A 14,752-nucleotide genomic window follows, 5' to 3' on the forward strand; every position below is an offset into this window, starting at 1 on the left:
TGTTCACCTACTTTTGGCTTCTTATTACAGAGAAACTAAAAGATAAATTGGGTGTTGCTGATAAATATGTCTTGTACTTTATATCTCCTTCCAATGGAGGATCCTGTGTTTCTAAATGTTATAAATGTATTCATAAATTTGCCGATATGAGGAATATTAATTGCTTGCTTTTTAGTTGTCAATAGTTATTAAGGTTTCCAAGAGTTAAGAAGACTAATTAAGATGGAAAGAAATTATTTTTTTGGTGGCAGAGGTATAAGATTTGGAGATACATTTTTGAAGAAATTAGAAGAAAATGGTTTCTTCTGAAGCTGGTTATTTCTGAATAAGAAGAGGTAAAGCAAAGGGGACTAAGATCATTGTAGAATGTTTATAAAAAGAAATCTTGAGAGGAAATTTTATGTATTGTTAAACCAAATAAGATTAAGTAAATGAATTTAAATATCAAAAGTAAGCTGATACAGAATTAGAGTTTGGTTCTTTTTTACTCTGTTAAAAGGAAAAGATTTTTCCTGTATATATTCTACTCCAGATAAGATAGTATAGAAAGTTTTCTTCCTAGAAAGCAAAGATTCTATAAAATGTTTTCTATTGTCTTGATTAGGTCCTTGGTTGCCTTAGAAAACAATCTTCTGAACCCTAAGAACTAAAGTTTTGCTCACCTGTATTTTTTGTTTGATAATCTTTTATTGTCACTTTAGTAAATGAATAATTTAATATTGTTTCATAACTATATATAATCAATTTTGTCAAGTGTGTTTGACAAACTACCCTGGGTTTACATTTTAAAAGATTTTTTTTTCTTAACATGTAAGTGGCTTGGGGTTGTTCCAATGAGCTCCTGTAACACCTTAAAGATTTCTCTTTCCTTACAAAAGAGAAATTTTACACCAATTAGACCTATATACTTAAATTACACAGGAAGCTTTGTCAACTAAGGAAATAATTACATTATATTTGTATATATATTATTATTAAATGGATGTTCTAGAGATGATATAAAAATCTCCAAGGGTCTACAAAGTCCTGATACAATACTCACTTATAATTCTTGTTATCTTAAAGTGTTATGTTACAGAGGACTTCTGGCCAAGATGGAGGCCTAGACAGACATGCCGCATCTCCTTCCACAACTAAGAAGGAATACAACTACCTTAAAACTAGAGACAACTAGAAGTTCCAGAAAATTGAGCTGCATGGAAGTTCAACAAAGAAGTAAAGAAGAAATACTCATCCAGACAGGTGGTGTCTGCCAGGCTTCATTTGGGCAAGGGATACTGTGAAACTATGTAACTATCCCACTCCTGAGAGACTTCTGGCTAAGATGGAGGCCTAGATTGACACACTCCATCTCCCTCCACAGCTACAAGGAATACAACTACCACAAAACCAGAAATAACCATAAGTTCCAGAAAATAAATGGAAGTCCAACGTATGAAGTTATAAAGTGGTGCTCATCCGGATGGGTAGGAGGAGTGAAGGCGGGGTGGAGAGGTCAAGGTGGGCTGGTGGCGGCGGCAGCTGCGGTGACAGCGGCAGGACGGCAGAAAGCACAGACACCCGTATTTAAGGGGAGGCGAGAAGCGCCTGGGGAGCACCCCCAGATGCAGACCAGACCTGTCAGCTTGTGATTCCAATGCCAGGGAAGGCAGACCCCATTGCCTTGGACTGTGAGAGCTAAAGGGTGTGGGGAAGGAGGAGGAGGCTCCCGGTCTCTCAGTGGAGAGGGAACGTCAGGAATTCATCTTGGACCCCCGCCCCCACACAAAGCACCACAGCATGGTGAGAAGGGTCACCTGGTAGTGACAAGTGCATGAGGCTCTGTCCCCTATACCGTAGGAGGTGTGACAGCCCCGCCCAGGAAGCAAAGGTAAACACAAAACTGTCAGGATGGCGCAGATCATGATAGAGATTCCAGTGACACAGCTGACCAGACAGCAAATATCTAATCTAACGAAGCAGCAGATAGGAAATCTTTCTGAGGCACAGTTCAGAGCTTTGGTTATAAAAATCCTTACAGACCTAACAGCAGAGCTTAAACAAGACAGGGAAGGAATGAAGGCTAGTCCTGCTGAAATGAACAAAAACACATATGAAACTAGTGGTTAGGGAAAAAAACCAGGGATCAAATCAACAAATCGAAACAGAGGGAAGGAACAAACAGTCAATCAGTGCAGAAAGAGGAAATGAGAAGTGAGGAAAATGAGGAGAGGCTCAGAAACCCATAGGACAGCTATAAGCAGGCCAATATCTGAATCATAGGGTTGCCAGAAGGTGAAGAAGAAGAACTAGAAATTGAAAAATTATGTGAAAAAATAATGAAGCAGAACTTCCCTAACTTGGGGAAGGAAATAGACTTACAGGCCCAGGAAGCACAGAGAGTTCCAAAAAAACTGGACCCAGGGAGAACCACACCAAGACACATTATAATCAAAATGTCAAAAATTAAGGATAAAGAGAGAATCTTAAAATCAGCAAGAGAGAAGAAGAAAATTATGTACAGAGGGGTCCCAATTAGACTATTAGCTGATTTCTTAAAAGAAACTCTGCAGGCAAGAAGGAACTGGCAAGAAATATCCAAAGTAATGAAAAGCAAAAACCTATCACCACAATTACTCAGCAAAGCCGTCATTCAGAATAGAAGGGCAGAGAAAGTGCTTCCAGGACAAAGTAAAACTGAAGTTCATCAGATCCAAACCACTGTTATATGAAATGTTAAAGGGACTTGTTTAGGAGAAAGAGGATCAAAACTATGAATGTTAAAATGAAAACTGCATCACAACAACCAACTACAGAAGTTAGGGAACTGAAACAAAGACAAACTAAGTAGGCAGTGAGAGTGGGAAAAGAATTATAGGTATGGGGAACATACTGGGGGGAGGTCAGCAGGGAGGGGGTGGGGGGAAAGGGGGTGAGATGGTGCAGGAATTAAGAAGCATAGTAGGAGGGAATGGAGTAGATAGATGTTGAGAAGAACTATATGCACAACCAATGGGCATGGATTAAGTGGGGGGAAAACTGGAGGGAGGGGGTTCTCTGCATGGAGGGGAACAAAGGAAAAAGAAATTGGGACAACTGTAACAGCATAATCAATAAAACATATTTAAAAAAAGTGTTATGTTACAGAAAAGCAAAGTTCTTTTTCAAGTGCTTTATGAGATCTATAGCTTTGACATTTTGATTTTTGTCTTTTAAAGACATTCTTTTACTCTGATGCTTTTGCAAGTATGTTTCATCTCCAGAAAGATCCATAGAGAAGACTGGCTTATTTTAAAATATGAGTTTCTATGCATTTTTAGATTATGCCTCTAAACTGGATGAGAATTTGTAGAACTCTAAGGAATAACTGCATGCATACAACACTGTCAGGTGATTAGAATTAATTCTAGGGACTGGATGAACTAATGATGATGGTAATTTTTATAACTTTGTTTGAAATAGTGCTGATTTTTAAATATATTTTTGTTTTCCAGGTATAAGGAAAGTAATATTTTCATAGAGGAATTTGTAAGCAATGCTGAAACATTTATATTTTTCTCCCTAATTGCTCCCTTCATTAATTCAGAGACTCCGAATTAGTAGTATTATTTTCATGGCAATATGGTTGTATACTTAAGTTCAACAGGAATCTCAGTATAATAGGACACAGATGGAAACTCTTGATGAGGCTCTGACAGAAACATCATGTTTGAAAAAAGACATACACAGACTTTGGATGTTACCAGACAGCTCTAAGGAATTAAGATTGACTTTGGAGTCTGATAAAACCACCTTGGAAAAACAGCCTGGTACCTTTTTTACATCATTCACAGCAGTCTCTTCAGGTAAGGAAGGATGATTGCTTTCCAGGAGACTGCAAAGGAAGAACTCAAGACATTTTGAGGACCTCAAGAACCTAAGAAATTCACCAAATCTATAAGTATTGCAGGCGAAGTCTGATGGCGAGGATGTAGATTGGCTTCTTAGCTCTGAGAGGCTAATTAAGGTTCATTCTGAAGATTCCTTATGAAATTCCAGCAAAGCAGATTTTAAAAAGCCTATATGATTAATTGCTATTCTTGTCATACTTACGCAAACAGACTAAATTTATTGAAACTAGACTTTAGCAATGAATGAGTCTTGGCTAGTAACTTGGCTACTTGGTTATCTTTGATAAAATGAGTGTGGTTTTAGGAAGAAAAACATGTTTCAATAAAAATCATAATGCACAACTGTAGATATTAGATTATACTTTGGTGAATGGTTTTTAAAGTTGTTTTTTTTTTCACTTCTGGACTAGACTGGATCGTGGATTTTTCTAGTCAAGGTATTTGGCTGCAGCCCTCTGAATTAGTGTTTTATTTTTCTCCCATCATTTGTCTTGCAATTGTTGAGAACTAAAACTTTTTTTCTGAGCTTTGCAAATGCAGCTTGGAGCTAGACGACATAATGTAAATTTTGGAGAAATCATCAAAACAGCTCATGCTGGACAGTTTCAGTAACATGCTATGTAAGCCACACAAAGAGCTTCCCTGAGTACCTGATGACATCATTAGGGACTTTGCACTGTGGGCCAGGCAAACTTGTCAGATTGTCACTGCCTGCCTCCATTCCAGCAAAAATGAAACTCTGAGTCTTTCATTTGGAGATTTTCTTATCTTACAGACTCAGAGACTGTCTTATGGTTCATTCATCAATACTTAGGGAACAGGTATCCTGGCCTACTGCTTCTTCTACCATTGCTGTGGTCTCTCTTTATAAACTGAACATCTAAGGCTCGGCGACCATTTTGGAAGAGGTGGGTGTGTGAGGTTGTAAGAGCCAGATAAGAAGGGCATGATGGGCAGACAATTCTGACTCCATTTTATAAGCTAATCCTCCCTCTTGTTTGAACCTGGACCCAGTTGCTCTATGTCCCCTAAGACTGAGGGATAAATAGGAAGGAAGGTCTTTCAGGCTTGCTATTACCTTGTGCTGAAGATCAAATTAACTAGAGGAATTATGCTTGAGGCTTGTACAGCCCCTTCATCGGTGAAGAGGTGGGGCAATATGTTCTAAGTAATGACTCCAGAAGCAACTCAGATCAGTGGGGGTCAATAGACTGACCAGAGACAAAGGGAGTGGGATGTCAAGGCACTGACCAGGAACAAAGGGATTTAGCAACTTTGTGCTTCTTCTTGGACCCCCTTTCAGCTCCTGGCTCTCTACAGTCCCCACCCACCTCTTTTTTATCCATTCTCCCCTCCCCTGATATATACGATGCCTGAATTTTGAGCTCTCTTAAGATGGATTTGAGAAGTAGTTCTCTAATTTTCTTGAGCTAAGCCTTCTCGATCAATAAACCTTTCCTTGCTCTAAACCTCTGATCTATTGAATATTTGGCCTTTCTATGAAAGCACTGGACACACAAACCTTGTGCCTATAACCAAATGTTTAAACAGGCTTTATATTTTAAAAAATTATGTCAATCTTAGGTGATTCCATCTCTTTTGCCTGATTGTTCTGTGGAAATAGACATAGTGTCTCATTAGGGGAACTGGACATGAAGACTGTCAGTTCTTTCTTTGGCTATCAAAGGGAAAGCCTCTAAACAGTGACCTTCAAACCTTTTCATCTCGTAGCCCACATAAACTAATTACTAAACTTCTGAAGCATACCAAAAATATATATAATAGTTTTTGCCAATCTGATTGAAAAATAGGTTTGATTCATTCACACCAGATGGCTATTGTGTTAGCTGTTGACAATCTAAGGGAAAAGAGGTCAGTGCCCCTGACTAAACAGTCAGGTATCGCATGTTTTAAAAATCCTTGCACCACACCAGCTGGCCCTTATGGCACAGCAGTTGAAAATCACTGCTCTAGAAGGTGGTGAACTTTGCACCTTCCTAGGTCTATGGGATTGTTTAATAATGACAGAAATATGCACTATTTGTCCCAGCTGAAACCTGAGAAGATATTTGAAAGGATTTAACAACTTTTTGATCAGAAACTTGGCCAAATAAGAAATTAATGTCAGGGCCTGATAAGAAATCTACTTAAGGGGAAAACTTCCAAAAGTGGGTGGATAAATTTGTCAGTCCTCTGCCAACATTTTGGTGGCAACCAATTCTTGAGTTATTAAAAAACTGTCTCCCCCCTCCACCCCCCGGGGCCAGAGGTGTGGGTCCAGACATGACTCAAAGGCCACCAATTCTTTTTCCATCCCCACCCTCCACCCCCTGTTCAGCTCAGAGGGCTTATATGTATTGGCTTTATGAAACCAAAGCCATTTCCCTTCCTGTATCTATGAGGTGTAAATACCTGGTCTCTTTCAAGAATCATTATCTGGGCCACCTTTTAAAATGCAAATTTCAGGGAGGTAATTTTTAATAAAAGAAAAAGAAACCATAGCCACCTGAGCAGATCATTTAACTTATTCCAGCTGTTTTCATTAAAATTAGTGACCTTTGCTTTATGGTGCCTGTCTCATGGCTAAAAGATCTGTTTGTCCATATGTTAAAGTGTATTGTGGTATTTTCTACTTCTGGATGGTATTGTTGATTTACTTTTAAAAGAGTTCTATTAAATTGGCTTGAACAAACAAGCCCTTACATGAGAATCTCAAAAATATAACAACTAACCTAAGTGCTTTTCAAAATCATATAAGCTGGCAAAACATTTGATATTAAAAGTTGGTTTTGAGTTTGGTTTGGATAAATATACATATCTTTAGAATCATTAGTTTTAAATCATACATTTGTTCTATCTGGGTGTAATAAATTAAGCTCATGTTATATCTGTTGCAAAATTTGTCAGCAAGAAACTGGGGTATGATGAACTTTTCATAAGTAATCTAACCTTGATTGTCAGGGATAAGCAAATTAAAAAATGTGAGTAAGATAAAAGGTTTCTGGATAAATTCTTTAGTGATAATTATATTATTAAAAGTTGTTTCCTAAATCTCTTTGGTAACCTGAAACTTTAAAGTTCTGCCAGCTAAATTAGATAATATCAATTTTCTATACTATCTCCAAGTAAGATAAAATAATGAAACATTAATTACTGAACATATGTTTATCTACTTATTATAGAGAAACTAAAGATATCTGTGTCCATTAGTAAACATGTCTTGTGACACATTAAAAATGTGCTATAAGGAAATACATTTTTAGAAATTATTAAATGTTTATAAATGTATCAACCTAAAGAATACTAGTGTAACAGACAATCACAATTGTTTATTTTTTAGTTTTCACTGGAAATTAAGTTTTTTAAAGGTTACAAATTCTAATATATAAAATTAAAGCTACAGAAATTAAAAATAATAGGGAAAAGAACTCTATACAAGAGAAATATGATATGTTTTGGCTTTTAGAAAAAAGCATGCGTATAGAGATGTATTTTTATTAAGGGAAGTGAAGTAATTTTGTCCCTATATTTCTGGTTGGGTGTGTGTATTAAAAGGGACACAGGATTTTAGAAAAAAGTTATTCAAAGTTTATGAAAAAGGAATCTTAAGAAAGGAAATTTTATGTGTGGTCAAGCTGAATAAGACTGAAAGTTAATCAAGTAAATGGACTTGAATATCAAAAGTAAGGTGAAGCAAAATTAGAGTTTGGTTTTCTTTCTTTGCTAAAAGGATATTGGTCTGCTACTAATACTATAAAAAAGTTTTCTGCCTAGAGAGAAAAGATTCCGAGTTTATTAAAATAAGTTCGGTTTTATGTTTTCATAGTCGGGTTCTTGATTACTTAAGAAAACAATCTCCCTGATAGTAAAAATTAAGTTTTGCTAATAATTATGTAAACTTATATATCTTCTTTGAAATCTTTCATTGCCACTTTGGTTAAATAGATAATTAGGTATTCCTTCATAATGACTATGATTCTATTTAGTCAACTGTCCAAGTCTCTTAATATATTTTGACAAACTCTCCAAAATTTAAATTGTAAGTAAGAATCTTGACCTGGCAATTAACTTTGAGATGTTCTAGAATGGCCCATGGAACACCTCAAAAGAGTCGCTTTATCTCTTTACAGGAGAGAAATATTAAACTAAGGGGCTTATTTTTGTGTGTTGAAATTACATGGGAAGCAATGTCAAATACAAAAATAACACCGAGCCTTCATTATGTTGTATTTGTATAAGTACATGTTATAAATGTTCCAGAAATATATATGTAAAGTTGCTGGAAATCTGAGATGTCCTGACTTAAAATGTCTGTCATCAAAATTGAGGGACACACTAAAACAACTGAACCTCAGTATCAGACTGTGGTACATGTGAATGAAGTCTATTCTTTTTCTGCAAAAATGACCTCTTATTGCCAGGCTTTTGCCATCCTGATGTCTTTGTTATATGGCAATAGTCTGTTACTGAATCAGAGAAATTAAGATGGATAAACAATGACTATAAATTAAATGAATAATTGGAGATATGGAAAACCCAGGACAGCTGCTTGGTTCTTCCTGGGTCCCTGGCATTTTCTCAGTTTTTTCGGTTCTTCATTCACCATAGCGCATTTGGGCTGGATTCATTCACCTGCCACTTAGTGTGAGTTAACAATATGTTCTTGTTGTGTGTATGTTTTCTTATTTGAGTTAAAGTTTTCCTATTCCTAAGACTGATGGCCTCACAGTGGCAAAGAAACTATTAGAAAAAGTGTTTTCCCACTTGGGGTATACCTTCCAAAATCTCTAGTGATCAAGGCACCAGTTCACTGAGCAAAACATATGAACCTTCAGGGACAACCCTACCAACTTGGAACTTTTCACTGACTGTATCACCCTCAATGATCAGGCAAGGCTGAGAGAACTAATGGGAAAACTGGATTCATGCAAACCAAGTTTAATTCCACAGGACTGATGAGAAGAGTTACAATTTCATGACTTTTTATTTGAAATATTGCTTATTTTTAAAATCTTATCTTCCATATACAAGAAAACTTTCTTCTTTACACCTTTGTAAGCAGTATTGAAACATTTATTTATTTTTCTCTCTAATTAGTCCCTCTAGACTTTGGAAACTCTCAGTAATCTTGTGATTTTTTTTCATGGCTGTATGTTTATTTGCATAAGTTCAATAACAATAAGAATCTGTTCTCTTTATAACAGGACACAATTGAAAACTAAATATATTACAAGGCTTTGACTGGAATGTCATGTTTGAGAGAGAAACGCATGAGCTCAGATATGGCCAGAAAGCTTTAAGGAATTAAGGCAATTCCTTGGAAAAACAGTCTGGTACCTTGCTTGCCTTCATTCACATTAGTCTTCCTAGGTAAGGAACAAAAGTTGCTTAGTGGGAGATGCAAAGAAAGAAAGAACCTCAGGATATATTGAGGACCTCGAGTAGAAAGGAATTAACCCCAAATTAGGTACTGCAGGCAAAACCTTATGGCAAATAAGCTTGGCTTCTTAGTCTCAACAGGACTTTAAAACTTCAATCTGAATTTTCCTTATGAAAAATCCCACCAAAGCAGATTTAAAAGAGCCTATGTGGTTGATTATTATTCTTGCTGGACTTATATAAATAATCAGGCCAAGTTTATGGAAATGACTTTGATTTGGCTATCTTTGATAAAAATGAGGGTCATTGTAGAGAAAATTGTTTCAATATAAACTATAATATACCTTTGTGGATATTAGGTTCTAGTGCTGTTAATTATCTTCAGTTAAATTTTTTTTCTTTTACTATAAACTGAATTGGATGGATCCTGAATTTTTCTAGTTTTCATAAATATTTGGCTGTAGCCCTCCAACCTAACATTTTCATCTTCCCATCCATTGGCTTGGAATCATTGGGAACTAGAACTGCTCATTTCTCAAGGCCATGCAAACTAAAGTGGGACAACTTGATTCAGATTTCAGGGAAATCACCACAATAGCTCATTATGGATAATCTTTGTTCCTGCTGCAGAAAGATCATCAGAAACATTCAAACTGAAGACCAGGAGAATCTGTCAGACCATCACTGCCTGTCTTCACTCTATATGAAGATGATTTGAGACAGACATCTAGAAAACTTGATTGCCCACTTTCAGAACTCAGAAACTGAGATTAGCCTGCTCTAAACATTAACTTTTGTTTTCTTTTGTTCCCATAGAAATGCCTCTTATTGCTTACACCCTAGGCTTAACTTCGGGGGCCCACCTGCATCCCTGCTTCCTGAAATAAGACACAACTTTTACCTGAACTGAACTTTTCTCAAGTCTGAGACTGGTTTGATGACATATAGAAATATCTACCACCCCAACTTCTATTTCTGACTCTCTTATGTATGTAGGATTCCCATATGTATGCATGTATTGAATTTGGTTATTTTCTCTCGCTAATTTGTATCATGTCTACTTGATTATTAGACCAGTCAGAAGAAGCTTGAGGATAGAGGAAAATTTGTTCCTCCCCCACAAAAGCATTATAGGTCTGGCCTCAGGATGTGGCCTTTCCTGAGCCTGGGAATCTGGCTTGGTTTGGGACTTTTGGACTGGACCCAACCTGGCCTCCAGTTGCAAGTGATGTGTTCAAATTTTGAAATTCAGATTTGTAACATGTGAAATGCAAATTAGTCTATCTTCTTGTACTTAGTTTTATGTTGGACAAACAAATAATAAACACAGTTACAGAAGAGAAAAACTCCCAACTGGTTTGTACATTCCTAATTTGAAATGTACATAGTATAATCTTGACAAAGGTTAATCTCACCTCTGACCAGAAGGCAAAGCTGTTTAGACTGTTAAGAAGTTGGAGGTGAATTAATTAAATATTATTTAAGTGAATTACCTAAGAATTATTTAAGAGAACAGATGAGGGAAACAAAATTTTCTTACCAATAAGTAGAGCTTCTTTTTCTGATTTTAAGCCTTGACTTCTTTTCTCAATATTGTTCTCTCGGTCTTGGTTGACCAATGCAACTGTCAACACGTTGATTTCCTATAAAGTTAAAAAATAAACAACATATAGGTATTTATGTAGATTCTGTGCATTTCAATAAAAGCCGCCAGGTCTCTTAAACTCTAAAAAAGAAGTCATCACTTACATTTATAACTGAAGATCAACCTTTATAAGTAATTGACCTATTTGCCCATTAGTAGGAAATATATAATTCTAAAACTTAGGCTCCTGGGCACAGCTCTCAGCAAACCAAGTAATTCTCTGCAAAAGTAGCACATTTGGTGCAAATTATATTTGTCCAGATTCTGACTAAACTGTTAGCAAAATCTGTATTTAACTGTTGTTACTTTAACATGCTTCATTTTAAATATGAAAAAAAATTTTGCAAAGCATACACAGGCTGATTTACAATACTATGTTAATAAATCTGTGTTGGGGGAAACAGGGCCTATTGGGAAGGTAAGATAGAGTTGTTAAGAGTGTTTAAGTGGAGTAGGTATATATCCTTCTGCATAACTGCAAACAGCAGATAAACAAAGGTTGGGAAATTCTTTTCTTTGGAAACTAAACATGAATTGTACAACAAACCAATAACACATGAAACATTGAGGCTGGGCCTTTTTTAGTTCTTTTTTTTTAATTTAAAAACCAGAGATAAAGATTTAACTCATATCCTTCCAGACTTGATACTATAACTCAAAATGGAAAAGAAAGTCAAATTTAATGATCGAAGACCTGCTTGCATATATGGGGTAGTGGAATCATTAGGACAGTTAAATTTTGTTGAGGGGAATTTCTTACTGATAGATAGGTCTCAATGAAGAATCAGCACATTGAGCAAAGAGTTAAGGATAATGTTTCCAATAGATGGTGGGGAACCTGCCAGAGGACAGAGAGTAGGTAGGTAGGGACAAAGAACTTAGAAAGTCTGGGCAAATGGTTTGGCAGGTGGTACCAGGACTGGAACTGGTTATAGGATATCTAGCTAGTTACTACAAGTTAACAGAATTGGTCAAGTAAAATAATACAGGAGATTGCTGGGAGTAATATTAAGCATGTAAGGAACACAAAGTCCAATCTGAAGGCATTCAAATAAAAAAAGAGGAAAAAAAGCCCTTCGTGCATGCCAATTAAAGTAGATCTATGAGATGACTTTAACATATGATCTTCTACTTTGTAAATCAGGGATAGTTAGAAATTGCCAGGGAAGACGTTTCTCCTGAAAAGCTGCAGTTGGTAAAGAAATATTTAGTGAACATTTTGGAGGCTCCTTTAAAGGTTACACTTACCTGCTGAAGAATGAGTGGTCAAGTCTGAGTGAGAGGTGAAGGCAGGGCAGGTCAAGAACTGGGGGAACCGCAGTTATGATGACAGATCAGAAGAAAGGTTTTGGTTGACTAGAGGGTACCAACTGGGGCCAGAGGCTGATGGTAGGAGGGTTCCCATGAAGAAGGAGGTCAAAAAAGGTTTAGTGAATGGTCTAAGAGAAGCCTGGAGTCAGCTGGACATGTTATTACAGGAGAAAAATACTCTTATACTTCGAAAGAGATCTTGTAAACAAGCCCCAGAAGGAATGAACTCAAGAACTTTAAAACCAAACATATCCAAAGGTTTATGTAGATGGGAGTAGAATATTTTATGAAGAGAGTTAGATGAAAGGAAATAGGAATTCCTTCTGTGGTGAAATTCATATGGTATTTTCTGATTAGACTGTGTCACTTAGAGCAGAGAAGGCTGTGTGGACACTTCATCTCCCTGGGCTAGTGGTGTCAAGGAGTTTGCTAAGTTCTCTTACTGGCATGCCCAAAGGAGAAATAGGTCCCATAGGGACATGGTTCTGGGCTCTGCGCTCTGCAAAGATCTCCCAACAGAGGTTTAGGAGGAAAGAGGATGGAAAAATATTAACTAGGGTAATGATTGCATTACTTAAGAAAAATATCAATAATGAACCCTAGGGCTGAGTGGAAACAGTTATCTCCAAGAAAGGGTGATCTGATCACAGCCTGGGTGATAATTGGGGACAAATGAAATTACTGAGAAGAGTTTAGCAGATAACATGCCCCCATTAATTGCCAAAATTGAGTGGTTTCCTGGGGCTATCACATAGTTGAGGATTCAGGTTTAGGGAGGGAAGTGGACCAGAGAGCTGGCAGCACATCAAGAGCCAGCAGGAAGTGGTAAGAGTGGGATAGATTGAGGCCCCCCGGAGAGCTGTTGGGCACCTGTTCCATGTTCAAGGCTGGAGTCATAAAGTAAGGAGGACTCAGAGAAGCCACCAAGAAATGCTATTGAATAACAATGTCTACAAGGAGCTGATATGGCCTACCAATGACTGTTGCTTTGATGATGTTTTAGGGTTGAGAGAATGAGGATGAAAAGATAAAAAAGAGATAGAAATATTTAAGACTGACAATTGTAGCCTGTGTTCTCCTGACTATCAGTGATGTACTCTTATGTGGACATAATGAGTGGTCATGAGGTAGACACACCTCTTTGCAAGGCTCCACAATAGACTAGGAGGCCTGGGTCTGACAGAGACTGAGACTTGGTAGATGCTTCAGCCTTTGGGTACTATGTGAGTTGTGTTCAGGGTAGAGATGCAGGCGCTGTTCTGACCCTTCCAAGAGGGACAGGGACTATGCTGAGAAGTGGTATTGTACCTAATGAAGCTGATCAGTCAGGCTCCAAACAGTGCTTGCAGATTAGAAGTTGGCCTCAAGGATCTCCAAAAAAGGGAACTATCATTTCCATTACAGTCAAAAGTGTGTCCAAGCATATTAACTAAAGAGTTGGATCTATAACCTCATTAAGTGAAGTGGACCAACTTGCGACTACTCAAAAGAGTTACTGCTGTGTCCTGGAGCCCAAGCCTGCCTTGGGAATAATATAAAACCCAGACTAGCGGACAAAGTCACAGTTAATGAGATGGGTGAATGCTTATGTCACATTTTGCCAGAGACAAAATTTAAAGTCAATCTGGTGTGTTTTAAAGGCTAAAAAACAGGATAGTGATTTTAGATAGTCATTTGATGGGCTGTGCTTTTATACTTTTCCACTATAAAGAAAAGGAGAGGGGTGTCTTAGTGACTCGTTAATCCTGGGTTTCTTAGAAAAATCAAGTTAATTTGACTTGTCTGTATTTATAATCAGGCTGAACAAGAAAATTATAATGTTTGGTAAGCTGTGAGTTTGGGGTAGCCTACGAAGTACAAAGTAGATACAAGTAACATCTGTCCTCTCTTCCCATGTTTGTACATAGTGCCTATGAATCTAAATTTTCATCCAGTTTTTGTCAAAAGAGCTCCATCATCATGACTAGTAAGGTGAAGAAAATACCATACATAGAGAAAATTTGGAACTAAATACCTCTCCTAACCAAATCCTTGTTGCATTTAAGCTAAGCCTGTTTTTACTTTCAGCCACTCAATAAATATTTATGCCACAAACATATATCACATGTCTACTCAGGGGCTAGCAAGGAATTCTCATAAAAGGTCTATAAGAAAGCTTATAGGAAATGTCAGTAGATGGAGCTGGAGAAATACGTAGATCATAATAGGAAGTTCGGATTTTATTTGGAAGGCTTAACTAATAAACAGTATTCAGTAGAAGAGTTACATGAATAATTCTGAATTTTAGGTGACTATTTGGAGGCAAGTGAAACTGGAGGCAGGGGTGCCAGGTTGGAGCCTCCTGCAAGAGTCTATTTGTTTTCTACCTTTGCATGATGAGGATCCAAACCACGTCAATGGGGTGCAAAATGTAAGAGTTATTTAAGAGGTGGAACTACAAAGTATCTGGTGACCTGATGAAGGAGAAGGTGCCTTGGTGAATGAGTAGGTGCGTTGGTGAATAAGAAAGTAGAGAAAGAAGTAAATATTGGAAAAGATGATGTGTTCA

The 14,752-nt window shown here is 37.2% G+C and overlaps 1 protein-coding gene across 3 annotated transcripts in view; it reads right to left on the reverse strand.

Annotated features, from left to right (window-relative positions):
• ENOX1 (ecto-NOX disulfide-thiol exchanger 1) overlaps positions 1–14,752 on the reverse strand; it is a 303,179-nt gene that overhangs the window by 50,481 nt on the left and 237,946 nt on the right. For all 3 annotated transcript variants that reach the window (XM_090258345.1, XM_090258343.1, XM_090258342.1), the window contains one exon: positions 10,789–10,891. In XM_090258345.1, coding sequence (XP_090114471.1) covers positions 10,789–10,891 — 103 coding nt within the window. The remainder of the gene's footprint in view (positions 1–10,788; positions 10,892–14,752) is intronic.

The sequence above is a fragment of the Furipterus horrens genome, unplaced genomic scaffold (genome assembly GCF_987537825.1).
Source record: "Furipterus horrens unplaced genomic scaffold, mFurHor1.1.pri manual_scaffold_12, whole genome shotgun sequence".
In the NCBI taxonomy this organism is placed as follows: Eukaryota; Metazoa; Chordata; class Mammalia; order Chiroptera; family Furipteridae; genus Furipterus; species Furipterus horrens.